Consider the following 27,039-nt stretch of genomic DNA (forward strand, 5'->3'; position numbering starts at 1 on the left):
CTTCAGCTCTGCCTACATTAAATTGCTTTTAGCTGGAGACCATGTGGAGAGCTGTGGAGGGACTGGCTTTCATCCCACACGCTGATATGAGCTCGCTCAGTTCTGAGCCTTCAGTGACCCACTTGCTGCCAGGGGTTTCTGCACAAACACCCTCCAGTTGATTGCTTTCTGGAGGAAGCTGGCTATGGTCTGTCCTCTCAACAGATGAGAATTCTTGTTCCTTTTAGGCTGTTTTCTGGCTTTCCCAAGCTCTAGGTATTTTGTTGACTTTGTGTATTTGAAAAATCAGAGGTAAAAGACCCCTGAACAATTCACAAACTTGTGAAAGATCCTTCATTGATTTTAAGTAAAAAAATGACTGCAGTCATCTTTAAATTCATATATGATTACTGACTCAAAGCAAAAAGACCTCAAATTTTACACCATGTATTTTGGTATTTCCATGAATTTCCAAACTTCTACAGAAAAATGTACACATGAAAAACTATGGTCAGGCAGAGCACAGACATCTCCCATGGGAATTGCACAAGATTGTCACCAATAGCCTGGACTTTCTGCATCCCAAGGCCAGTTAGCCACTCTGCTTGTCTCTCCACAGAACTGGTTAACACTCCAGCAGCTTTAGACCTCATTAGAGTAGTGCAAGGTGATGGGCTCTTCTGGACATGAGTAACTTTGAGATATATATGGTAATGCACAGCTCTCCCATAACAGACTCTAGAGTGTGTCCTCATCCCATGCCAGTGGATGAAGTTGTTCTTGCAGTCAGCAGGGGATTCAGGGTATTTCACTCACAGCCACCAGGCTGCTGGGTGAGCATCTCACTGCTGAGGTCATTGGCTTTTACCCTGCAGCTCCTGCCTCACTGTGCTCTGCTTTCCCCTGAGGGAGCTGCAAGCACAAAGGAGGCACAGGGGGCATTGAGACAATCTCCTGCTGGTTGCTCCTTTCAGACCAGCTTCAGAGCACTCACTGAAACCACCTGAATACTTCTGGGTACCTTTGCTATCTTCAGAGCGTTTTTATATTGAACAGAATGAGAAAATAACTTCTTTTTTTCTGCACTTTAATTAGCATTTATAAATAGTTTTTGCATTTAAAGATACTATTACTGAATGGGTTGAATACCTCTTTGTAATATTCCCACTCTTAATATTTCTAGTTGTATGCTTTTAGCAGTATATAAAAATGGACTAGAAGTGACTTCTTGGATCATTAAGTCTAATCCCTCTGCAAAAGTATAAAATAAACTTTTTCATAAGCCTATCAAGTTCTGTCTAAGGGATAATAAGGTTTTTTGCCTCCTGTACTCTATTTGGATGAATCCTGAACACCTAAACCTTTCTTGTTGGAAACTGGCTAATTTCTGGCCTAAGTCTATTCAAATCCAGCTAAAACTTTTGGAGTTTTCCTAAATGGTTCCTCAGTATTTATTTTGGAATAATAACCTTCTATTGTTTTGCTAGATTTGGCAAATGTTCATAGTCTTTTTTTATAAAACAAGCTCTCTTAAAAAGACATTCCTCTTGGCTGTTTTAGTTTTCCTTTGTAGCAGAGATCATTGGGTTTGGCTGCTGAGATCAGTTAAGAAAGAAACCCAAAATTATCATTTCATCTTCTTGCTGTTTAAATTCTTTTTAGATCTTTAGTTTTGCAGTGACTCTGAGTCATCAAAAAAGATGTTAAGATTTTAATTCTTAATTTTTATTTCTTAAATTAATCCCCATTTTAAAATGGCTGTTTTATCCATGCCTGCTTTAAACCCCTGATGATTCTTCCATCACCCCTGTTGGAATGTGTGCAGCTTGGAAGTCCTTATTCCAGCTGGGCTTTCACCTGAGCTTTCTGGAGGACAGCTCTGGCTTTGACACTTTGTGATCTCTAAATTGATATATGATGTAAATACATGTGCACTTTGCTGCTTTAAGCACTACTGCATAACATTCTCTATTTGTTTCATCCTTCCTAGAAACACACACTAATTACTTTTCTCTGTAATATTAAACATTCTTTTATTAATGTGATAACAAAAAGGGGGGCCAGGGAAAGAGTTTGAAATAAATGCCATACCTGGTTCAGCATTACATACAAACTATATATAAAATGCAGTGTTTAGAGCTCTGAGCTCTGACTAATATGTAAGCTAATGTATAATGATGGAAAATGCATGTCTGAAAGTTAATGTGTGAATGTAAGTTTGTGCAGCAGATTCATGGGAAGCACAAGCCAGCAGGAAAACTTAAATATATGAAAGGTAAAACAAGGACAACATCATGTTTGTTCTTCAGTGGCTTTACTGTCTCAGTGGGTTCTTTTGGAGACTGCAGCATTGGTCATTTAGAAACCTCTTGGCACAGCTATTATCAGCTTGTTAAGAGCCACCATCCAAAGCTAAGTGAGCAGCCAAAAGTTCCTGTTTCCCTCAGGATAGCTGGAGGAAGGCAGAGTTAAAAGTTCAGTCACCTCCTCCATGGCATTTCCCTGTTCCTGACTTGGACTCTGAGCTGTTGATAGCACAAGGGATGTTGGCTTTTTGCTGTTTGTAAAGCTCCTCTTGCTCACTTTAAAGTGAACAAGAAATGAAAACAGTAATTGGTATAAATGTCATCTGCTTGGCAAATGTCATGAGATTTGCCAACAAATGAACAGTGAACAAGTGAATGAAATTGGAAGGGATTCACTGCCTCTGAATCCTCATTCTCTAAGAAGCTGTTAGGCTTTGCATATGGAGCAGCCTCATAATTCTTGGATTTTCAATCAATCTCCATACACTGTCATTTAAAATACAAACAGGTTGGTGTAAGAGGATGAGGGGTCCAGGAGGGCAGTTCCACATTCTTTGGATTTCCTGGCAGCAGCACTGCATTTCACCACTGGCCCTGGTGGTCACATGGGTGTAGTTTTGCTTTGCTCTTGTCTGACTTCTTCTATGACTACATTAATCCTCTCATGACTTGGAATCTGCAATATTTTTGGGTTTAGCACAGCCCAGTAAGTTAAGGATGTATTTCCTGATTCCCATTCTTTGTGTTTTTCATAAAAATCTTAACCATACAATTGCTGGAAGCAAATTTGTGATAGTATGTAATATGTGCCTGTCTTTTTGCTTTTTATCCCTATCTTCAATCTGTTGAGTAATCCAGTCAGTCGTAAATTACTATTTAATGTTCACAAATGACCTCCAATGCACCAAAAAATTATTCTGTGTTTATACAATAATCTGTTTACTGGAGATTCTAAATTTATTGCTGGTTTTTGCTGTAGAAGCCTCAGGACATAAATGTGTTCAGTGGAAGTCTTTTTAGTGCTAATAAAAGCCATGCTTTTGTAAGATTGGGACTGATGTTTACAGTAAAGGAATTTTATTAAAGTTTTTCTTCAATTTCCGGCACCCTGTTATATTGGAAAAAATGTTGCACATGCAGCATTTAAAATCTGCCTTTTGGTAAATGGTATTATACATTCCAATTGCAGTCAATATTACAAACAATATACTTTGTATGAAATTTGCAAATTAGGCCTCAAATATATTGCATTTCATTTGATGCTGGCCAGTTTGCTGGTTTTTCCAACCCTGTGACTTCTGTGTGATGCAGACTCAACACACACAGCTTTTAAACCAACTAAAACCTGATCTTTATTGCTTGCAAAACAGTTTTTATTTTACAGTTTGATTTTACAAAACAGTTTTTATTTTTTATTTTATTTTACCTTTGCACTGCTGAGATTTGCCAGTTATTGCTTCTGAAGCCATTCCCTGGCAGTGAAAGGCACCAATAACAGCAGGCTGAAACTCTGATCAGCTGGGTCAGACTCTTCCACACCTCCTGCCTTGAGTATTCACAGCTTCCTACCCACAGGTAGGGCTTTGCTGGGGGGGAGCTTTGGCTCCTCCAAAGCTGAGTGGCTTCCAGCTGAGTTCTGCTAAATTTCACATCTCCTTCAACATCCTTCAGTTCAGGCACAAAACTTCACTAGGAAAAATGATGAAACCATAGCCAAGACTACCCTAAGGAATTCATCAACGAGCTTTCATTTTTGAGTTGAAGCTTGCAAAAAACTTACACTGTGAAGATATTTCCACAGAGGTTTGCCAGTTCCAAACTAGATTAACAACAAAGACGTGAATGTCAGCTAAAATAGAAAATTGAAAAAGATAGTCTTTGGTGTTTGATCTCTTTCAGAGCCATGCAGTTCCATCTAATGGCACTCTTTTGAAAGAAATAGCAAATGAAAACAATGAAAAGGAGCTTCTTGCATCAATCATTTTCTTATTTGGTGCATGTTATGTAATCAAATTAACTTTTAATCTATTACTTCCTGCTTCTTTAATATTTCAATTTCTGTCGTTCTCTTTTTATTAACAAGCTTATGATTGCCTCCTTAGTGCTTGGCCACAGCTCATCAAGAGTTCTACCAACAGATTTTCAATTTAGTCATTTTGTACCAGATTTCTTCAACCAATGAAGCCCAGATGAGATTAGGTATGGACATGAGCCACCAAGGTCCATTCTGTTCAAAGCTCTGTATGTAAACATAATTAGAAATCAACCCCAAATATTTTGCTTCTTTAAATGTGTTTGCTCAGGTATCACTGTTACATATGGAAAGGTGATGCTGAGCCATTCACCTTTTAGGCACAAAGAGTGTTTAATACCTTAGCACTTTTGAAAGAATATTGCTTCTATCTCAAGGTTTGTAATATATGATTGTCTTGTAATATATAATAATTTAATTCCCATGAGCATCTTCTACATCTTGAGAGGTGGGGCAGAAAAAATCATGGGCATAAGAAAAACATCCCTGCTCATTGCAGGGGGTTGGACTGGATGATGTTTTACAGATCCCTTCCAACTGAAAATATTCTATGGTGTCTTTGATCCATATATTAATTCTAAGCTGCTTAACCAGCTACAGCACAGAGCTGTCTAAATAAATAAATAAATAGGAAATATATCATGATAGATTCAATTACATTAATGGAGCATAATTATCACAAAACATTTCTACAGATCTGTGTTATTAAATCTTTGTGAAATAGCAGGGGCAGGAAGATTAACAAGTTTTCAAATTAGTTAAGAGAGAATTATCAAGCCTTCATTTTGTTATCACTTATTGCATGCATGTTCTCTACTTTCACAATGAAATCCTAAAAGATTCATTACAAGTAAATACAGAATGTTCAGTAACTGCAATTTAAAAAAATCAAAAATTCTGGCACATCCCATAGGGTTATTTCCTACTCCAACTAGTTAAAAAAAAAAAAAAAAAAAAAAGAAATCTTGACTACAGTCACTGCAGTCAGTGTAAAATTGCCACCTCTATGAAATCAAATATTGCAATTAGATAAAGTACTTAAAACTGTGGGGGTCTTATTGTTCTTGGATTAGCTTTTAACTTTGCAGAATTATCTGTGTAGCTTTTGCTCAGTTTGCACTCGACTCCGTGCTGAGATTTTTTTGAAGATTGGAACATTTTGAGAAAGTGGAAATAGAAATAAGCTCAAAATGAAAACAAGCTTTCAGCTTTAAGCGTTGAGGAGATGTGTTCTGGAGTCTTCTGACAAAATGGTTTTCCTGTCAATTCAACAAAACCTTTTCTAGCAATGTAAAGAATAGTTCTTGACAAGAAAGTCTCTCACCTCACAAATGTGAGTAGGATGACAAAGAGACCTTGAGTGTAGAATGTGAAAAAGAGAGGTTCAAGCCTTGTCACTCAGGTAGAATAGACTTCTGGATCTGCTTTTGAGTAGTTATTGAATTCTCTTTCCCTGAAAGTCTGGAGGTTTTAGTCTTTTCCTTGGGTGTTAATTGGAGAGATTGATCTCTTCATTGATTATGCCAAATTCAGCCACTAGCCTGATGGTTATGGCACTCAGCTGGCACTCAGGATTTACTGAGTCTCTACTGCTGTTGTAAATAAAATCCACTCCCACGACTTCCCAGCACACCTTTGAGAAGTCAGTCAAATCAGAATGGTGCTGTCATCACCTCCCATCTTCATGGAATGACAAACTGAGTTCATGCTGAGCTTGTGAAGGAGTCAGTAGCATACAGACAGCTCCAACGGACTCAAGTATTCAATTATCATTTGCACCTAGAGAAAATAAAACATTATCTTTCATTATGATCTCTGGAGATAGCTAGAGTATGAATTTGCTCCTGGAAAAGTGTTGAGAGATATTTTTTTCTTCTCTTTTCATTATTTGGAAGTGACCCAGCATTGCTCCTTTCATATTTTATTTCTAAAATGATAGCTATTAAACACACTGAATTATGATTTGTGAAAGATGAAATCCTTTGCCTGGGTCTTCACTGGTTTCTGATGAATGCCAACTACTAAAAAAACATCCCTGGTCTCCTTTCTTTTCCATTTCCTGGGACAGTATCTTTAATAAGTAATATTATTGCAAAATCGACTTTCCCAATAGCCTTCAACTTATCTTTCTTTCTGTGCAGAGGAGGAATAGGCAATTTCTATCATTACCTCTCTGCATAGTTTTCCAGGGAGAGCAGATGCTTCAGAGTGTTCTGAGAACTTGCAACTACACCTGCAGGATTCAGAAAGAGAAAAACCTCACAGATCCTGTGAACACTTAGTGATGTGATCACTCTAATTACTGCAGTGTTTTGCTTACATTTCACTTTAACTCCAGCAGCAAAACTTGTCATGAAATAAACATTCTCTGACAGTCCCTGTGCTTTTCTCCTTTCTAGGTCTTTCACTCTGAAAAGAAATTATTTTTTCCCTTAGTGAGGGCTTATGTTATCTCACACATCTGAATGAACACTCTCCTATACAATGTCAGCCAGTTTTAAAATAAAGAACAATTTTGTACCTAGAGGCTCTTTTACAGCTGTGTCAAATTTCAAAACTATGTTAATTTTTAAAAAAAATACGCATCCAAGGGCTAAAACATGCTGTGCATTTCATTGAAATCTCAATTATTTTCACTGTATTTTTTTTTTTGTCCTTCAAACCTAAACTATTGTGAGCTGATTTTTTAAGGGGGTCATGGAAGGACGGTCACAACAGTTTTGATTTGGATTAGAAGAGTTTTCTACCACAGCCACAGTTCTGACCCAGACTGAATCAATAATCTGTAAATTTTTCAAGTAGCAGCTCTACTAGAAAAGAACAGTTTTGTAGAGGTCTTGCTGAACATATTTCAAGTGTTGAAGTTATGTCACTTCTGCAAGTAAATCTTTACAAACTTTTTATTAACACTGTTCACATTCAAATTGAACATATTTTGTTCAGAATTAACACTCAGCCTGTCACTAATGCAGATTGCAGCCTTGTGACTTCAGATTCTCTTGAAATTTTGTAAATTTTTCTTCAGGTTTCCCTTTTTTTCCTCCTTTCACTGGCAAAAATTTTGAGCCTTTCAATTTATTTTTTTTGCTTACTAATATTAGTAAGAAGCAACAGATTCTGCTTCATTTTTTATTCCAACTGCTACTGTCAGCTTTATTATGATCATATCTAGGAAAATGGTCTTTAATATATATGGGGAGTGAGAGTAGGAAATTTTGCTTCACGAATTTTTCTGGCCTCTAGTTTTAATCCCCATGCAATCCATCTTCTTTTATGAAACAAAACAAACCATTCTGATTAGTTGGTTGTTATAATCAGTGATCCTCAGCTGTGGAATACTAATTAACCTCAGTAGTTAGACTTAATGTGAAGTTTTTGTTCATTCGTTTAATGAGTTAAAAATTCAGGTGAACAGAGCAGGTTAAAAACAGATGAAAACGTTAGTGAAGACCCAAACCTGCTCCTCTAGTCTTGCATCCAATCCCTTGCCTTGCAGTTCAGCAGACAGAAACACAGCAAACTTACACATGTTCTGCTTCTTCTTTCCTCTTTCTTATAAATTCTGAGTTTGTACCTTATTGGCATTTAAATAGATGGTTCATGTTGAACAAAAAGGACACTTTATAGTTTGGTTGCATCAATTATTCTGTCCATTATTCATTGCCCTGTGTTGTAATGTGTGTGCCATTATTCTGGATAGCTTTAAATCTCTTTCAAGTCCTTTGACAGATTTTTGTAGTCTTAGCTACCCCAGTTTACCCAGAGCCCAGGACTGCCAAGCTGAATTACACCACGGTCATTCCTGCTTAGCACCTCATCCATAGTTAATTTCTTGAGCCTCTAAGTTTTATCTGTGTATAAATTTTTCATTTGCAACAACACTTTATCTTAGCTCAGAAGTCTTGGGGTTTTTCTAATTAGTTCCTCTGTTAGTTCAGAAATTTTTGCTTCATTTTGAAGCAGCTGCCTGCCTGTGTAACAGGTTCATAGTGCTGTTAGGAACTCCTGTGGAGGAAACACAACGAGAGCTTTTTCATTTCAGAAAGAGCTTCACCCAGCCCTGTGCAGCCCCCCAGAAATGTGAGTGCTGGAATGGAAACCCTGCCCTCTCCCAGCCCAGGAGAGAGCTGCTCTGACACTGACACCTCAGGATCACCAGCAAGATGAGATAAACTGGCTGCAGAGGCTTGTCAGAAATTCCAGCTGAAGTTTCAGTGCTGCTGATATTCAGTGTTTAGAGGGCCCTCTGCTAAATTCCAAAAGGGAGAGGAGAAATGAGGATCAGTAGAGCGTGAATCTGAAGCACAGTTACCAATACAAAAACCAGCCTTACAGCTGCTGTCATGCAAGCCTCAGAGGAAGATTTAACCAGCCTCTGGCTTCCTTTAGATGGAAGGAAATGGGCTCATGAAGAAAGTATCTCAGAGCAGGTAAATTAATTTTCAGCTCTGGAGAGAAACAAACTCATATTTTGTACTTTACCTTTGCAAATATGTCCTGCCCTCACCAAAATATTATTTACTAATTAGCCCTAAAAGCAAAAGTACATTTGTACCCTGAGTAGTGTACAGACAGGAAATAAGAGAAGAATAAATTTTAAACAAATGAAATGAGAGAATGATTGCTTAGATAATCTGAAAGAATTTCAGGAAGATATAGGACATAGTTAAATTCATGATTGCCTCTTGGGCATTGTGGAAAGCAGAAAGATGATGTGCTCTGGTTTGCAGCTGGGAAAGGGAGAATATGGTGAAGGAATAAATCCAAATAACAAATGTGACAGGAAAACAGCAGCTGAAAAAGGAAAAAGATGATGTGGGAAGAAATACAGGATATTTGGTCTTGACATAGTGATCTTCTAATGTGGACAAGATGTTCCTGAGAGGAAATGGCAATAATAGTGCAAAGAGATGGAAGGAAAAGCCAGAGAGAACACCTATAAAGTTTCTCAGGCTTCCAAGGACTCAAGTGTAGAAGGGTAAGAAGACTAAACTATTACAGGAAAAGCACCAAAATGACATTGAGATACAATTTAGAGAGAATATACCACTTAATATGATACATCCTAGCAGAGAGGAAAAGAGCAGGCAGGAGCAGATGAAGAAATAACTGCTTCTCCTAGAGGCCTCATTTTTGAGGTTGAATGAAGCAGAAGAAAGTTTAGAAGTAGGAGGGAAAAAGTGTGAGGAAAAGGAGATTGAGGGGGAGGATGTCAGGGCAAAGCAGTCAGGCTGAAAGATTAGAATCAAAATGTTTAAATACAGCAGTGAGTGAGAAAGGACACTGCAATTTTTTCACAATTTTATAAAATTTTCCTTAAAATAGATCTTGGGAAAATAGGGCTAGAGGAGAAAGTTGGCTAAGCCAGTCAGGCAGAAGATAGACCTGAGTCTGTAGGATTGGAGAAAACAAAAGCCTTTTTTGAAGAAATGCAGCAACATTTGGGGAAAAATAATAGCATTAATTTACAGTGACAAAGAATTAGTGCAGTCCCTAGATTTCTACTACAGCAGCAGAGAAACTGTGGAAAGAATAAGAATGGAGTCCAAGGCATCAATAGTGAGTAGCTGAAGTGAAATTTGGGTGGCAAGAAGTGATGGAAAGTAAGGTGGCACATCTTGAGCCAGCAACACCCAAAACTGATTCCTGTGTAATAACTCAGCAGCAAAGTATTTAATTTATATTTTTTTACAACCTGCTAAAGTCCCAGGCAATGTTATGCTTTCTATCTAAATATGCCACTGATTGAGTCTTTCTTTTTCACACAGTAAAATCAAAAGTAAACTTTTGAGAAAGCAGTTATAAAATGCTGAAAATATCAAAAGTATGAGTAGATACATTGCCTTTTAACACCACCTTATCCTCTGTGGTAGAGGGGCCTCTGGAGCTACCCGGTGAAAGAATATGGGAAGAAGGGGTGATTTGTAATGCACACGTGCTGGGCTTCATGATTCAAGGTCACAGCAAAGTGAGACCTTCCACACTCACTGGAAGCACCTCATGAAATGTATATCTTGCAGTTTCTGCAAGTATGTCAATTGAACTCATCTTCAAATTTTACCCAGAGGTGTGTTTCACTGTGTGCTGTCCCTGCACTGGATCGTGTGCATTCAGTTTGTATCACAAATTAATGGGATTATGTAAATCCTGTCCATCAGTTGGGCCCTTCCTGAAGCTGTAGTCACCTTTCATTAAGACACAGCCTGATATAAGATGGGTTAATGCTTCTGATGGCCTCATTTGAGAAGCTGGGAATGGTATAGATATTATGAGCTCCATCTCCAGCATCCAATAACCAGACAGACAGCACTGACTGCAGTGGGAAATCCAGCAGAATGTTTAGACATTCATAGTACTGAGCTCTATAAATCAGCAGTGCTGAATAAGCAACAGGGGCATTAGCCTATTTAGATGCTAAAAAGGATGGGATTTTAAAATTACTCAGCTCCTTATAGTATTTATAACTGGTTTAGTTTGCATGCACTTCACTAACATTCATTTTATTCTGACATAGGAAACTGAATTCTGATTATTTCCCTGAACCTACCTTGAGTAGTGGATTTTGACTACACTCTGGAGGTGGCTTTGGGATTGATTTTTTTTTTTTTTTAATTGTCTGTTGTTTGACAAGCCAATTCTGTTCAGAAATCACACATGAATTCTTAGGTAATCAATGCTAATTGTAAAAATCCTCAGCAGCCTAATCTGTGTAGCTTTCTTGAGAATTGAATAAGCCTATCTTATAATAAAATGTGTCAGAAGGGGCAAATATTTTGCTAGCACAGCTTGTAACTGATTGTTTGAACCATGGCACCAAGTATTCAAGAACAGGAGTACTGTGCAGTCATTTTTAAACAGAAACATTTGATTTAGTGCCTTAAGGGCAAGAATTTTTACTATATTTTTAAAATTCATTTACTTTCTCATCCCTACCAGCAAAATGTCAATTTTTTTTTCTGAGGATTGCATGATATTTGCCTTAGGATAAGCAAAAGCAACATAATGAAGCAGAACACAGCTGAGCTGTCTGAGAATGCTTTGGGGGGGCAGCATTGATTTTTCTCCCTTGCAGTTGCAACGTGACAATAAGATTTCTGAACTTTTTTGCTTCAGAAGAAAAACTCTCACACTTTGGGCAGTGGAGCCTTTTGAAATGTGGAATTAAGGGTTGTGTTGCACATGACAGAATAAAAAAGGCTGGGTTATAAACTGAACTGAAGGACATGGAGCTGAGCAAGACCCCAGAGTGGGTCTGTCACCTCTTTCAGGCCAGTCATTTGTTCCATCAGTTCCATTCTGCCAAACTGCTGAATGTCTGGGGAGACATCAGAGCTGTGATGGTGCTAAACTGCACAGACCTCTGCATTTGGCCAAGGCTGAGGGTGCTTTGAAAGCTGTTCTGTCCTCAGCTTCTGGGAGATTCATCGGTCAGGTTGGAGCTTTAAAATGTTATTAAATGCTGCCAAGAAATCTGCCTTGAATTTGAGCCTTACTAAGTAACCTGCACCTGTTTGCACAGCTATGGTTATGCAGGGCTCAACACTGGAACTAGAAATATGAGCTGGAGCAGGGAACTGGTGGGAAATGACTGCTCTGCCAGGCTTGGTGAGAACAATTTTGAACCTGTCTAATTTCATGAAACAGTTCATAGAGAGGGAGGATCAGCTTTCCTCCCCAAACCACCTGACAGCTCAGATTAATCTCACACACCATCAGCAATTCAGCCTCCTTGGAGATCTTGGCAAATTCTGCCAGCAGGAGGAGGCAGACCTCTCAATGCATTATTTTAATATCAGGGTACTCAGATCCAGGGCAGAGAAAAGCTTCCTTTATCCTTTCAAAATGTATTCTTCTTTGATTATGGGGGTAAAACCAATAAATGTCCTAGAAGGAAAGAAAGAGGGCCAGTGCCAAAAAAAAAAAGGTAGTACATGTGCTGCACACTTCACCTTTATGTGCTTGGTGCCAAGTTCTTGCCTCTCATCCAGCATGTGACATCCAGGACTGGAGATTCCTGCAAACTGAGGAGTGGTGAATAAGATTGCAGCGTTAATTACAAACTTCCTGCTATCTGCCCTCCTCCTTTGAAATTCAAGGCACTTCATTTCATTTTTACATAGATTGGTGTCTGAGAGGCCTTTTTATGTTAGTGGAAAAATAATGATGAAAAGGAAAATAATTCTCTTATAAAAATTCATGAGACCGGGCAGAGTTTAGAAGCTGTGTTATTTATTCAGGAGAGCACAATGACTTTTAAGAACACTGGGATTTTATGTTTGTGTGGATTTTTTCGTTTGGTTCTTTTGCTTTATGTACTTTTCCTGTTTTCATACCTGTGCAGCTGTTGAGCATATGTATTAGGTGTAAAAGTTGAAAATCATTTAGAATTTAGATTAAAAAATGAAATGCCTATAAGCACAACAATCTGTTAGCTAAGACTGTAAGTGGAACCTTCAAACACCATTTTTATGCATTGAGTGCTGAAAGGCAGAAATCCTTGTGCTTCTCTAATGGCCTTAATAAACAACCTTATCATTTTTAGTCCAGGAATAAGTAAAGGCAGAACTAACATCTGAGAAAGATACTTGTACTGAAACCCTGATACTGTGCAGAGTAATCCTGGCAGTTTCAGAATATCCATATTTAAATTACATATGATATCTGATTAGACACAGACCTTGCTGCTTTCTGAGTAGCCTTGCTCAAGTGGTTGCATTTGGAGTTCTCTGACTGGTGTTGCAGGATCTCAGAAATCACCTGCAGCAGCTGCATCACCTCCATCAAACTCACTAGTTTTTCTGGCCTTCCAGGCCCTCAGAATCTGTGTCAGCTTTTCCAAGTCATTTCTTCCTTTAAAACACAGAGAGAGTTAAAAATAACAAGATTCCTTCATCTTGCAGAGCCGATAACCCTGAGCACCCTGGGCCCCCAGGCCCTCTGTGCTCTTTCCAGAGCTGGTTGCCAGCTGGCCCTAGTGGGATCCATGCAGGAATCTTCAGGGCATTTTCCCTGCAAGATGTGTCAGGGGGTGTTCTTGCAAAACATACACTGTACAGCATTTTTCAGCCTTCTCTACATCCAGCTGACAAGTTCCTTCTGAAATGTTGTTTCCCCCGTGCTTATTTCAAAATGTCTTCTTACTGTTGGTAAGAAAGAGAGGTTCAACTCTTCCTCTTCCCTTGGAAATCCATGTTTTTCATTCCACTGGAATGACACCTGGTACACTTTCACTTCAGCACTTGAGATTTTTGCTTTAACTCTTCCCTAAATTTGTCTCTTCTAACCCTGTCTTCTGAGTACCAATTGCAATCTGGGAGCACTCCAGTGCTTTTGGTTCTCTCTGAAAGACTTAATTGCTAATATAATCTCATCAATGCCATTGTTTGAAAGAACAGCAAGTAAGTAGAGTATCCATTTATTGTGGGGGGCCAGTCTTGAACGAGTTCCATTCTGCCAGAAGGGTCCCCAGCCACCACCAAGCCCCATTAAAACCTTTGCACATCTACCAGTGAGCCGTGGCCTTTTTATTTCTTATGGCTCTTTTAAGCCAAATCTGCTGGGGAGAAGAAATGAAGGCAGCAAGAGAAAGTAAAACCAGCTAGGTGAAATTATTTCTTTGAATATTGAAATCAGGGAAAGTGGTACTTAGTACAGTGGGATGATGCTGACATGCAAGGCTGCATGTTATTATTCTTTGTGTCTGAAAGTGTAAAACCCAGGTGGAGAAATTGCTGTAATCATATGTCTGTTCTCATTTTACAGTGTTTGTACTAAATAAAGAGTCTGTATCAGATTCAGTAGCATAGTACCTTTTATTTTTCAAGGTAATATATGTAGACTATTTTCTTCACAAATCTTGACTGGTAGTGCCTCAAGGTGTACACAGCTCTTGTGAAAAAATATGAAAGGTTCCAGAAATGAGGCCAAGCTCTTAACTCTAGCAGAATACCAAAATGATACAAAGAGAGAAGAGAACACTGCCATTTATACTGGTAAATTTCAGGTTTGTCATTCTTTTCCTCAAGAACAAGAGAAACAGCTTATGCAAAGGAAAGATAAAACCAGGCAGGCACTGCTGGCTTTATCTTCAGTGTGATAAGCTTCCTTCAGGGGAGCATGAACAAACTATGCATGAGGCATGGAGAAGGTACAGACAGGACATTTAAACTCTTCCCACTGTGAATTGTTCCAGCTTCAGGAAGCCATTCGAGTTTGCTGTCAGAGCTCCTTCCAGCTTCTGGAACCAGCTCTGGTGCATTGAACTTTTCAATCTTGTTTTAATAGAGCTTAAAATAGTTTTATGTGACTTAGGAATTTTTGTTTGATTTAAGGTCAAGAAAGAAAGAAGGATGGATGAAATTAATCCTAATCTTGAGGACTGTCTCTGTGAGAGCTATAATTGACTCTCCAGTACACATCCCCCAGGGCCCCAAAGACAGGTTTACCTGGAGAATCCTTGCAGTGGGTGGGCCCTCCTGGGGGTGCCTGACTGAAAGCTGCTTTCCATGGAAGAATCTCTGGAAGAGACTGTTGGGAAGAGATGGCCTTTCCTGCAATCAGCCCAGCTAGGAGTGGCAATGTCAATAAAACACCAGTTTATCCCCATGAAATAATTTGGGTTTGTCAGGTCAGTATTTTGTACATAAGGCCTGTTCTATCAAAAAAATAAAAAAAAAAAAAAAACCAACAAGCTCAGTCCTGTTCAATAGGACCAGAAATAAGTAGTTCTATGATTTTAAGCCCAGAAAACACAATAGGTGTAAGTAATTTAAAACATGAATTGAACCAAACTCTATGGTTGTGTAACATCAGTAACCCCAGGTTAAAGAACAAGAAGAAACATTGCCAATCTCACTATTTGTTTACCTGATACTTTCTGTCAGAAGACATTGTGTAACTTATTTGTTGGGGTTTTTGAGAAACTTTCTGCTGTTATTTGCATCAGACCTTTGAAAACTCACCTAACAAAAACTCCTTTGGGTGAAGTATCTTTTTCTTGTCCAATAAAATTACTGAATAAGTTCTAAAGTCCCAAGGAGAAACTTCTGTTTACTATCTGCTTCATCCTACAAGTTTGTCAGGACTTTCAAAATGACAACCTGCCAAAGGAACCTGATTTGTAATTGCATTAAACCCATCAATGTTTAATCTGCTAATTTACTGTACCTGCATTTGGGAGTAACTGATCTTGAAGGCAAGTAACATACTCTTAATGTAATACATTTTCTTCTTAATGAACAGTCTGAACATGTGTCAAATATAAAATTAAATGTAAATAAACTGCAAATGTAAAGAAATAAAACATCTTTTTTTTTCTGCAAATACCTTTATTTTGACCCCTGGCTTTGCCAGAGGTTTTTCCTTTTCTGTACTGTCCCTGAAAAAATTGTTATCAGAAAGATACAGAGATTCCCTAAATAGCTCAGCCTATGTCACCCAGTCAAGAGTTGGTCAGGAATTAGGGCTTTGCATTTCTGGGTTTTATTGCTGGTTTTTTTTTTTAATCTGAGACAGTTTAAGATGTTTTGTTTGAAAAACTTTTGCTGAATCAAAGGCACAGTTCAAACTCCCCAGCAGGCTCTCAGTGCCCAGAACTGATGCTCCCAGCCAGGCTGGACAGTGCCAGGTGATTCCCATCCTTGGGGCTGCCAGCTGCACCCAGCTGGGGCTGAGCTTCTGGCTCCCCAGGGCACACCTGGAAGCCATAAATTCTTGAGTGGATCCCCTTTTCCTCAAGGTCCTTTTTGCATGGCCAGGGCTCTGTGCTTGGCAGCCCTGTGCTGATGTGCAGCTGTCTGTGGCTCTGCCTGCCCCGAGCTGCCCTGCACCCTCCTGGCATCTGGCTGGTGGCATCTGCAAAGCCTCAGGCACTGTCCCTGCTCCTGAGCAAGCCAAGCAGATGGCAGCTCCCTGAATTGTCACAGTGTGTGGTGAGCAGTGTGTCTGAGTAAAGATTAATGAACTTCAGTCACTGTGCAACTGTGAACGTTTTAAACCACTTACATTTCTTTATGTATTAAAATGCTATAAAACTTACCAACTCCATAATTCTTCTTCCTTTTGGTGCATTGGTTCCTCAGTCTGCAAAACAAAAGCAGACAGGGTTTGCCTATAAGTCTTAATACTTGACCAAAACATTCATGTGTTCCAGCTTCTGGAATAGTGAAAATAGTCATAGATCCTTTCAACTCTGAGTCTTCAAGCAGGATTAAAATTGGTTGAAAAAAACCACCAACCCTAATTTGCTTTGGCCAGGCTTGCTCCTGACACATTCATTCTAAACCAAGATAATTAGCACAGCAGAGCATTCCCAGAGTATGTGAATGTGCACTTCCATTGAGAGGGGATTTGCTGGCTGGCTGCTTATGGCAGCCAATGTTCTTGTCTAGGTTTTAATTTGTTTGTTTGTATGTTTGATGTGTTGTTAGGAGTTATAGGATTGAAAAGCTTCCAAAAGTCCTATCCAGCCTCTCAGAAATATGACTGCAGAAAAATACATGTTTGGTTTTGGAAAATAGCTGTTCCTTTTACAAGATAGGTGCCCAGCTGTGGTTTTGGTGGGGCACCTGGGTATCCAGTTAAAACTTCCAGCTGTCGCTCACTTGGCCAAGCTGACAAAAATTACTTTTGACTTGCTTCAAATACAGTGGCACTTTGCACTATCATTTTGGAAAAACTTGCAGCTTGAAAAGGATAAATCAGCTTTTGAAAGCCAGACTGTTTCTTGCAATGAAAATGGCTGCTTTGCTACCAGTTCCATGCACCTGCAGGAATGAGGGAGCTTCAGGTTCCTTGCAGCATTCCCTGCCTCATTGCACACATTATATGAAGTGCTGCTAAAATTGTTTAGTTTTTATTTCATACTAATGAAATGCTTTGGGATCTACTCCACTGTAAATTCTTGTTATTAAACATCACTCTTTCAGAGAATAAACTTCCTTTTATTATCAAAGGAAGATCCTGAAGATGAATGTGGGGGTTAGGAAGAGTAAATGCTTCCTGCATTGTCTGCAGGCAGAACACAGCAAATGTGGCTCTGGTGAGCCTGTTGTGGTCCCCAGCTGAGGGGACATGCCAGGCTTGGTGTTATCTTCCAGGCAGCTGCTCTGAGAACAGAGCTCAGGCCTAAGGCTGTGCATGTTCTTTATTCTCTCTGTAAAGTGATGGAAAGGGCCACCAGGCTCAATGAGCTGCTGGAATGGCTCGAAACAATCAAATTTAATTACATTTTTCTTTCTTTTTTTTTTTTAAGTGATAATAGGAGAATGAAAAACATCATCAGCTTCTGAGGAATTTTCCAATAGGAATTGGCTTTGCAATATGAATCTTGAAGGGATCAAAGGAGGATTAAATAAATTGAGAGCAAGGGGGTGTGAGGCTGTGCAGAGATGGACAAGAAGCCCTGTCCTGAGTGGACTTTTCTTTTAATGTTATAGTGTAGAATACCTGATGTAGTGTGGTCCACAAATGCTGTACAATGTGTTTATACTTCCCACTCAGATCCTGTGATTTTTTTAGGCATCAGTCTAGCTAAGAACTGCAATATATTTAATTTTGATGAGGTGCTCGTTAGTTCACTCACTCCTCTCCATCCTCCACGCTTCGTGGCTGATGGCTTTGATGATGATGGCACTAAATCACACACTTCAAATTTAGCATTTCTTGGCTGTTCTTCTGTAACTAATCCTAAAATGTTCTTCTTAACAATTTTATGTATAGCAAAGGATCTATCTTTTGAAATTGTGGAAGTTAAAGTCAGTGAAAAGTCTGCTTTAAGCAGTGACCTTTTGCAGTCTCCAGAGGAAAAGCACAGCTCCTTTCATATTTGTCTCCACACTCTGCCCATCAGTATCTACAGTACAACATTCAAACGTATTTTTGACTCTGAGTTTGAGCATTTCCAGAAGTGTAGGGCTGTAAGTAAAGTAAATGAGGAAATTTTCCTGTCAAGTTGACAGAAAAAAAACAACAAAAGTCATGCCTGTAATCCAAAGAGCTCAAGAAAATAAGATAATCATTACATTTTGATAAAGCATAGTTGGGGGCTACAGAGAAATCAGTTACTGTGGAAAACTTAAATAAACAGTTGGTACAGCCTCAGCATAAGAGATCAGATCCACAGAGCTGCTTTAGGGGATTCAGAGCCAGTAGCCACCTCTCCACAGCATTTAGCACTGGTGTATTGGTACCTTTGTAGGCAGAATGCATCTGAAACAGGGAGTGCTGCTCTCTGCATTAAGGAGACTTCTTCGAAACAACAAGGGAATTTAGTCTTAAATAGTTGGCTTCTATTTTCATAGTTTATTATATCATGATTGGATTCCTTTTGTGGACCCAATCTTCTTAATTGTACTATTCATCTCTGGCAAAGGTTAGACTTGAGTGAAATTAGGACTGAGATGAAAGAATAGAATTTATATTATTTAGCAGCTGGATGTGTCATTACATCAGAGTTGGTATTGTGTAGCAAATTGCAAGCTCTAGTGAAATTGCTTTAAAAAATATCTGTGTATATTTTTCTAAAACTGTGATAAAGTCATTCAGCAGCACGTTGAAATGCATTTCTAGCTGAACTGTTATATCATATCTTTTTTCTTCCTGTGGTACAAGAACAGATGGCAGTTATTTTTCTTACCAGTCTCCAGCAAAGCTGCTGCAATGCTTTGCCTTCCCTTGTAAATGCTTTCAAGAGAAAGACAAGTACACACCACCAAAATGAATCTGCATCATAACACTGGATTGGGGTTTCTAAAGCAAACTTTAAATCAGCTTGCAACATTAGGCTGGTGATAATTACTTAATGTCCTATCAGTCAAGTTGCTCATTATGACAGGAAGATGAGCCGTTAGTCAGAATCAATGGCACGTTTTGCAGTAAGTTTTTGGAGCAGATGTCTTTCTTCATAGACATTTTTAATGCAATAAGTGAGTATTCTATAACTTGAACACAAGAGCAGTCACTCCCCAGGGGCACACATTGGTGGGTTTGGAAATGCTCTCTGTGACTTTGGCATTCCTGGGGGGACTGTGATTGATCTGAGAACCTCAGTGACCCTTCAGTAGCTGGTGTGTCAGAAGGGCTCCTGCCTGTGTATTATATTCTGTATATTATAACACTATACAGAATCACACACAAAAGTGTGATTCTGCATATTGTTATAAGCACAGTATAAATTGCAATGTTTTCTGAAGGATTTTGTTTTGAAATCATTGCTACCTTAGCACCAGTTTGGCAGCTCTGAGGAGGCCTGGTGAAAATGTCTCTGAACACAACCTGGTGTAATGTTGCCTGCATCACTAGAAATGCTGTGTAGCTCAAGAAATGCTATATTCTGAAGTGAAACCATTTGTAGTTATAAATCTAAATGAAACCACCAAGTGTTGTAAATCTAGGGCTGCCTACCAATTTATGACTTTTTAGATTGCCTGCTGTAATATGCCATATTATAAAAGCATTGTTAGGAGTGTATTTAATTTACTTGCTTTAAATTACAGTTTAGTAGACTTGGCAGCACTGGGTTAATGGTTGGACTCTGTGATCTTAAAGGTCTTTTCCAAGTGAAATGATTCTAAATGAATGCTGTGCTGAAAATCCAGCTTTATTCAGAGAAGCTCTAATTCTTCTGTTTCATACAAACTTCTCAAAAACCGTGGTGTGTCTTATTTTACAGCCTTCGACAAAAGAAAGGCAGCTTGGCCCAGAAGCACTGGGCTGGAGCAGCCAACATGGCCAAGTGCAAACCCTGCCCCGTGGGCCATCCCAGCGCCGTCTGCGGCTCCGACGGACACACCTACAGCAGCCAGGTAAGGGCACACACCCACAGCAGCCAGGTAAGGGCACACACCCACAGCACACACCTACAGCAGCCAGGTAAGGGCACACACCCACAGCAGCCAGGTAAGGGCACACACCCACAGCACACACCTACAGCAGCCAGGTAAGGGCACACACCCACAGCAGCCAGGTAAGGGCACACACCCACAGCACACACCTACAGCAGCCAGGTAAGGGCACACACCTACAGCACACACCCACAGCAGCCAGGTAAGGGCACACACCCACAGCAGCCAGGTAAGGGCACACACCCACAGCACACACCTACAGCAGCCAGGTAAGGGCACACACCCACAGCACACACCTACAGCAGCCAGGTAAGGGCACACACCCACAGCAGCCAGGTAAGGGCACACACCCACAGCACACACCTACAGCAGCCAGGTAAGGGCACACACCTACAGCAGCCAGGAAAGGGCACACACCCACAGCACACACCTGCAGCAGCCAGGTGAGCTCTGCCTGGGGCCACACCCACAGCACCCAGGTGAGCTCTGCCTGCAGCCCCAGCTCCCACAGCAGCCCTCAGCTGGGATGTGGGGTGCAGGTGAAAGGCCTCTTGCTGTTGGGCAGTATTAAACTACTCTCTTCGTTAATCCAGGAATGCTTTTTTGTGTAAAAAGTGCTAATAAATGTAGTCTTCTCCATATTTGACAAACAGCAAATCAGAATGCCAAATTGCAATCTTGTGACTTTCCTGATTATGTTTCTCTGAATAGCCTGTTGTCATAATGAAGTAGAACAATTTTAATATTGATGATGCAACTGAAAAAGAAGTATCATTTCATGAGATTGGCTTGTTTAGACAAGAGTGTTTGGGGATAGTTTTGGGGTTTTTTTAAGACTTGGTCTCCAAATCATAAAATAACTTAGCAGAATAATTCTTCAGTGATAGATTTATTTTTAATTATCTCTTTTTTCCTAGACTGCATGGGTAACATATTACAATTCATTTAGCCTGTGGCTTTAATAGGCTTGTGTGCCAGATGCAGCATATATCGGTACCATAAAAAAATTCCCATAACCCAGTGGGGATAAATTGACTCATTGTTATACTGAAAATACGATCACCTCAGGGCTTGACTCAATAAAAGAAAATGTCTTCACAGCCATTCAGCATTCCAGATCTCCATTCAGCAAATAAAGCCTTCCATGCCTTGGACACATGTCCCAAAACCAGCACTTCAGGCACTGGACAGCATGTTTTAGGGAATTCCCTTAAGGTTCTCTTAAATTCATGCATACAAAGTAATGTTTAATAGCCAGTAAAACTACCTTTTAAAATCCAAAAATAGCCTTCACAAAAAAAAAAAACAAACAAAACAAAAAAAAAAACAGCCAAAAAAACACAACAAACAAACAGGAAAATAAAGCTATCAGGGAAAAAAATTTCTTTGCTGTGTTGTGACAGCTACATTATTTTCTCAGCTGGGCATCTTGAATTCTCCTCTTATTAATGGACACAAATATTAAAATGCTGCCATGCCTTGGTAATTTCAGCTTCTCTTTAGGCTCCTGGCCTGGCAGGGTAGCATCAAAGTGTTTCACTGATGACCTGGGGCTGCCATCCTACAGCAGCAAGGGCCCTTCCCAGACTTTGAACTGTTATCTGAGGAAAAAAAATGAATGAAAAGGAAAATCACAACACAAGTATGGCTGGGTGATCAAATGCAGATGAAACTTGGGTGTCAAAAATGCCCAGTAATTCACATCAAGAAAATGCACACATTCTAAATATACATCTCACAGGCTCTCATTTAGCCATTTGATCCTGGAATAATTCCAGCTGTTTCTCAGGAAATGTAGTAGACCCAGAGGCAAGGATTTCTTGACAAAATTGGGGAAAGTCAACCAAATCAATAATGCAAAGGTTATAGGGGAAAAAAATAACAAAAGTTAAACTAAAGCTCCATTTTTGAGCTTACTGGTTGATGTAGACAGAAGTTCAGGATGTTTAACTCAGCTTTGTTGAGTTCCACCAAGGACATTGAACCCTTCAGCCCCACAACTAATTTATTGAGGGCTAGACAAAGGAATCCTTTGTCTATTTAAGCTTCCATTGGAAAATATTCAGTGGTGTTGATTTCCAGCACAAAGAAAAATGGTAAAATGTTAAAAATTATAAAAATGCCATGCTCACATCTTGTGCTCCAATGATTTAAGTGTCAACTAAACTATAGGAGACACAAGGTAATGAGAACTTTGATGGCTCTAAAGTTGATTTAGTTTCATGTTTGGGAGTTGTACTGCTTAAAAAATCTCACCAATTTTAGGCATTGAAGTTCTGGTTCTTTTTCTGAAATCTTGAAAACTTGATCTGGATTTTTTCATCTAAGCCCCCTTGTTGGGCTGTAGTGTGTGGTGGGGTTTTTTATTGTTCTAGTTTTGTTTTCCAGATGGCAAACTAATTCTTCCAAGCAATGGGATTCTTCAGTTGCACCAATAACTCAGCACTTCTGCATGACAGAATTTGAACACAGATATGGTCTGTATGTACTCAGTCCCTGTACCCTGTTTACAGCAACTGAAAAATTAGTGGTTTTTGAGCTTGCAGAATTTGCTTGTGTTTCTGGAAAACTTTATAAATGAACACCTTTCCCTGTGAGCTTTGAGCAGCTTAGGTTTATCAAAGATTTCATTGATCTTTTTTCTAGTTACTGCTTGGAATTCAGGTACTTTAAAATGTACACCATCTCTCACATAACAACTGTGCACAAAGAAGTTTCCTGGGTATAACAGCTCTATTTAATATTGTGACAATACAAAGCACTTCCCTAGGTTATTACAGGCAGATTTTTCAAAGCCCCTGAAAGTACCAATGAATTAAGCTTATGAGGTACGTAAGCCCTGTAAAGAGCTCGATGTAATTAGTTAATGTTTTTGTCAGCAACACATTAAGAAGAATAACTTTGAAGATGTCAGTTTTACAGGAACTTTAATTAAGCTTGTTAATAAAGCAATTACATGAACATGACGATGACTGTACTTAACTAGTCAGAAAATGAAAATTAGGATCATCTTAAATTACAAAACATACCACCTCAATGACTAATGGTCCCTTCAAAGATGGAAAGGTACATTGGCATAATTATTATGTTTCTAATTAGGTACATTGTTGTTCTGCAAATTTTAATTAAATCATTGTGAACTAATTAAGTCCATAATCATGTCTCTTTCTGTTTGAAAATGTAAAAATGATGTCCTGTTGTCATAACATTAGGTGATAAATTTGATCTTAAGGGACCTACAAGAAAAAAAATTTCCAACAATCTTGAAACAGAAGAAAAAAATAACGACCAAAATAATGAGACACTATTAGTTAAATGTGTGCAAAGTGAAGGCTGCTACATTTAATTAGGAGGGGTCTGTATGCAGAAGCACAGTTAGCAAAGCCTTGTTAAAGTGTCCAGCTGTTGAGCATTTAGTGCAACGTGGTTTGCTTTTCCATAATCCAACTATTGGCTGGACAACCTGTCCTTGAGCCCTGGGGTGCTGCTCCACAGCTGTGGTTTTGCACAGCCTTTCCTCCCTGTCATTGATCTGAGGGATGGCTTGGCCTCTTCTGATGGAAAACAGGATACTCAAAGGCTCAACAAGCCTTAATGCTTTTTGTGTGCCCAATAAGATAAGAGTTAGGTTAAATTCTCTGCTAACTTTTAGCTTTGGTCTGGTTTTGTAAGGGAAAATTAGGAAGAGAGGAGCTGGGGGAAAGTGAGATGTAATAGGATATGATTAAAGAATTCCACAGGGAAGAAAATCAAGTCATCTGCTCCCTGTATGCATTTTAAAGATTGTTGGTGGGAGGTACAAGAATAAATTATTCTTTCATGTATCTTTTTGAAAACTGATAGATTTTATTGGATGTGATCATTCTGAATGAGCTTTCTAGAGGAAAAAGATTTTGCAGCATTTTAACTGCATCCTTATTCTAGTAGCAGATTTTCAGCACTATCCCTATTTGCTGATAGGGATATTTGACTCCATGTGTTATTTGATTCCATGTGTTGCAGGGGGTTCCTAACTGCAGCAATACATCTGGCATGAGGCTTTTAGCACTACTGAATTTATTCTCCCAAATAACCCCTGGGGAACTCCAGAGAACAGTGGGAGAGCTGGAGCTGGCCTGATGTTGAGCACCTTTGTGCATCCCCTCCTTTGACTCTGGCACATCTGGCTCCTGCATTCCCACGAGGCAGATGTTCCCTCAGCCTGTGCTCTGGGCCAGTGAGACTCGAGTTGTGTAATCCAAAAGCTCTGTGGAGCTATTATTGCATAATCAACTCCTAAATAATAAATTTTGTCTCTCAGAGGGCAAAGCAGGCAGAGTTCTGTGCTGTGCATCCAGGGCTGCACAGTTTATTTGGCTTGAAACATGAGATGAGCAATGTTTTTTGATCAAGTGCTGTGTATCCTAAGGACATCCTGTTGTTCATATGGTTTTTTCTCTGCATGGTCTCTAGAAATGAGCAGAAAATTGGGAATAAGGTAGATCTGTATTCTTCTGTACCTTGTAATCCATGTCAGTGTCTTGAGATAGTTAAGTGTAAAGGGCATTTTTGCATATGCTTGAAGAATGGCATTTCTCTTTTGGTCAATTAAAAGGCTTTAAAAATGGCTTTCTGCTCCTCCTACAGTCTTGCCAGTGATGCCTCTTAAGGGTGTCTTGGGCACAAATTAACAATCCAGGACCAAGATCTGTGCTTCCCCCTGAGTGGGGTAACCTTTGTTAAATTCTGAGGGAGCTGGGAAATAGCACTTTTGAACTCTGCTCACATCATCATTCAGTTCTGCAAATTCCTGAGCTTCCTTTCAAATCCCATTTAGTTCTGTGTTGAAGTGAAGAAGCTTTTGCTTTTCAGTGGTGTCAGATAGTAAATTCAAAACCCCAAACAATGCTCTACCAATTTTACATCCTAACCAGGAAAAAAATAGCCCTGCATAACCACTCATCTGTGCACTGCAGCTGCTTCTGTGACAGCTCCCCAGCCAAAGCCCATGAATATATACATGTTTGCAGGGATTTTTACCTGACATAGTATGAATTGTGAGAACAGCCAAAATAGAGGCTTCTGCAGTGACTCAACAGATAGAGGGGGGAGAAGCAAAGAGCTCTGGGCAATTTTTACAGAGTAAGGGCTGCTTTGTCATATTGCCAGCTTTGAGATCCTGTGAATTAATGAGACATTGCTGTGGCCCAGGACATGATGTTCCTTCAGAGACTGCTTGTTGCTATCCCTTTAGTCTTTGGAGGAAGTCTTCATGAACACAGCTCTGCAAACACAGATTGGGGGGGAAAAATAAAGATGACAAAAAATGAACAAAGAAAGGAAAAACAACAAAAAAGGCATTTTTAATCCTTTGAATAAACCTCTTACAAAGAAGATACTGATTCCTTTTAGTTGGAAACTGGCTACTTAAAGCTCTGTTAAAGCCCCTGCTCAGTGTTGGAAGGAGATGGGGGTTGCTCTGGTCCTGCTCAAGCCTGGTGATCTCTCTGCTCCTGCATAAAGGCAGGATAGAGAAACACTGGGGGCATTCTGGGAACAGATTAAAATGGATCACAACCTGGTTTGGTTTTTCCTTGCTATAATCTTTTTTAAGAGAGATTACTTAAAATTTTCACTTCTTCAATTTGTGCTGGGGTCAGTGACACCCTGACAGAACCCAAAATTTATGCAAAGTTGTGTGTCCAACTTTTAGCAACTATGAGTTAAGCAGGCTGATCTAATTGGGGTGTGCTGATGTTTATCTCCTTTCTCTAACCTTGCCTAGCAGGGAAAAGATATTTTTAGTTTGTTTTTCCATATTCTAACGTTTCTCAGTCCACAACAATTTAGCCTTGCACAGACTGGGTTCTTTGTGATTAACAAATTGTGTCAGTTTCTAAATCCATATTTTCTCTTTAATTCCTAAATCTGTTATTTTGCCATATTAAGGCTTGTCAGAGTTGAATGTTTTAATTATCAAGTGAAGCCTAAAGACTGTGGAGGAGATTATGATTAAATGGCTCTGTTAGGTGGGTTGCTGCAAGTGGTAACTCTTCCTTCATATTATTTTGGGAACTTGACTATACAGAAAAAACTGCTCTAAACTCCCTAAAAAATCCTTCTCAATATACAGCTGCAGTAGTGATGTAGAAATACCATGCTGGGAAAGGCAGTGAGAGAACCTGTGCAGAATAAAACAACCTTCAGGTTTCCAGCCCACAGCCCCCATCACTGAGGGACAGGGAGAGGTGAAGCTTCAGGAGCACAAGGCTGCTCCTCTCACATCCAACTCCCCTCCATTCTGCACAAGCCCATTTCCCTAAATGGCTCTGAAAATACCCAGAGATCTCTAAAGCAACTGAACGTGCTCACCTTTTAGAGCTGCAGAAATGCAGGATTTTGGCCTGGGTGTCTTGAGTTTCACCAGTGCTCACTCAGCATAATAAAGCCTAAATAAATTGTAAAAGCAGTGTACTCTTTTGGCAGTTTTGTGCTTTTTCCTATTGTGTTCATTTAGATTGACCAGACCTCATGGATAGGATTCATTTAAATGTATCCTCCTTAAATAGATTCAATTCATGTTTACCCACTAAGTGTGTCTAGAACCTGCTGCATGACAATGCAGCTCCTCATATTTTCATGTCAATTGTGACAAAAACACCAAAAAAACAGAATGAGGAAGGGACTGGGAAGATGTGTGTGAGACTGAGTCATACATGGCTAAAATATCTTGGCCAAGGTATCCACAAACAACAATATTTTGGGATTTTGTTATGGCAATTTCTAGCATACTAAAATAAGATTTATGTTTCCCTCTGGTTTTGGTGTTTTGTGGGGATTTTGTTTCTTTCAAGGGAGGGAAATTGCACATTCACTTTATTTACATAGCAAGGGTTGATGC

The 27,039-nt window shown here is 39.4% G+C and overlaps 1 protein-coding gene across 1 annotated transcript in view; it reads left to right on the forward strand.

Annotated features, from left to right (window-relative positions):
- Positions 1-27,039, forward strand: part of SPOCK1 (SPARC (osteonectin), cwcv and kazal like domains proteoglycan 1) — a 264,963-nt gene that overhangs the window by 156,446 nt on the left and 81,478 nt on the right. Inside the window, exon 5 of the mRNA XM_030229277.2 lies at positions 19,988-20,120. Coding sequence (XP_030085137.1) covers positions 19,988-20,120 — 133 coding nt within the window. The remainder of the gene's footprint in view (positions 1-19,987; positions 20,121-27,039) is intronic.

This window comes from Serinus canaria, chromosome 13 (genome assembly GCF_022539315.1).
Source record: "Serinus canaria isolate serCan28SL12 chromosome 13, serCan2020, whole genome shotgun sequence".
Lineage (NCBI taxonomy): Eukaryota > Metazoa > Chordata > Aves > Passeriformes > Fringillidae > Serinus > Serinus canaria.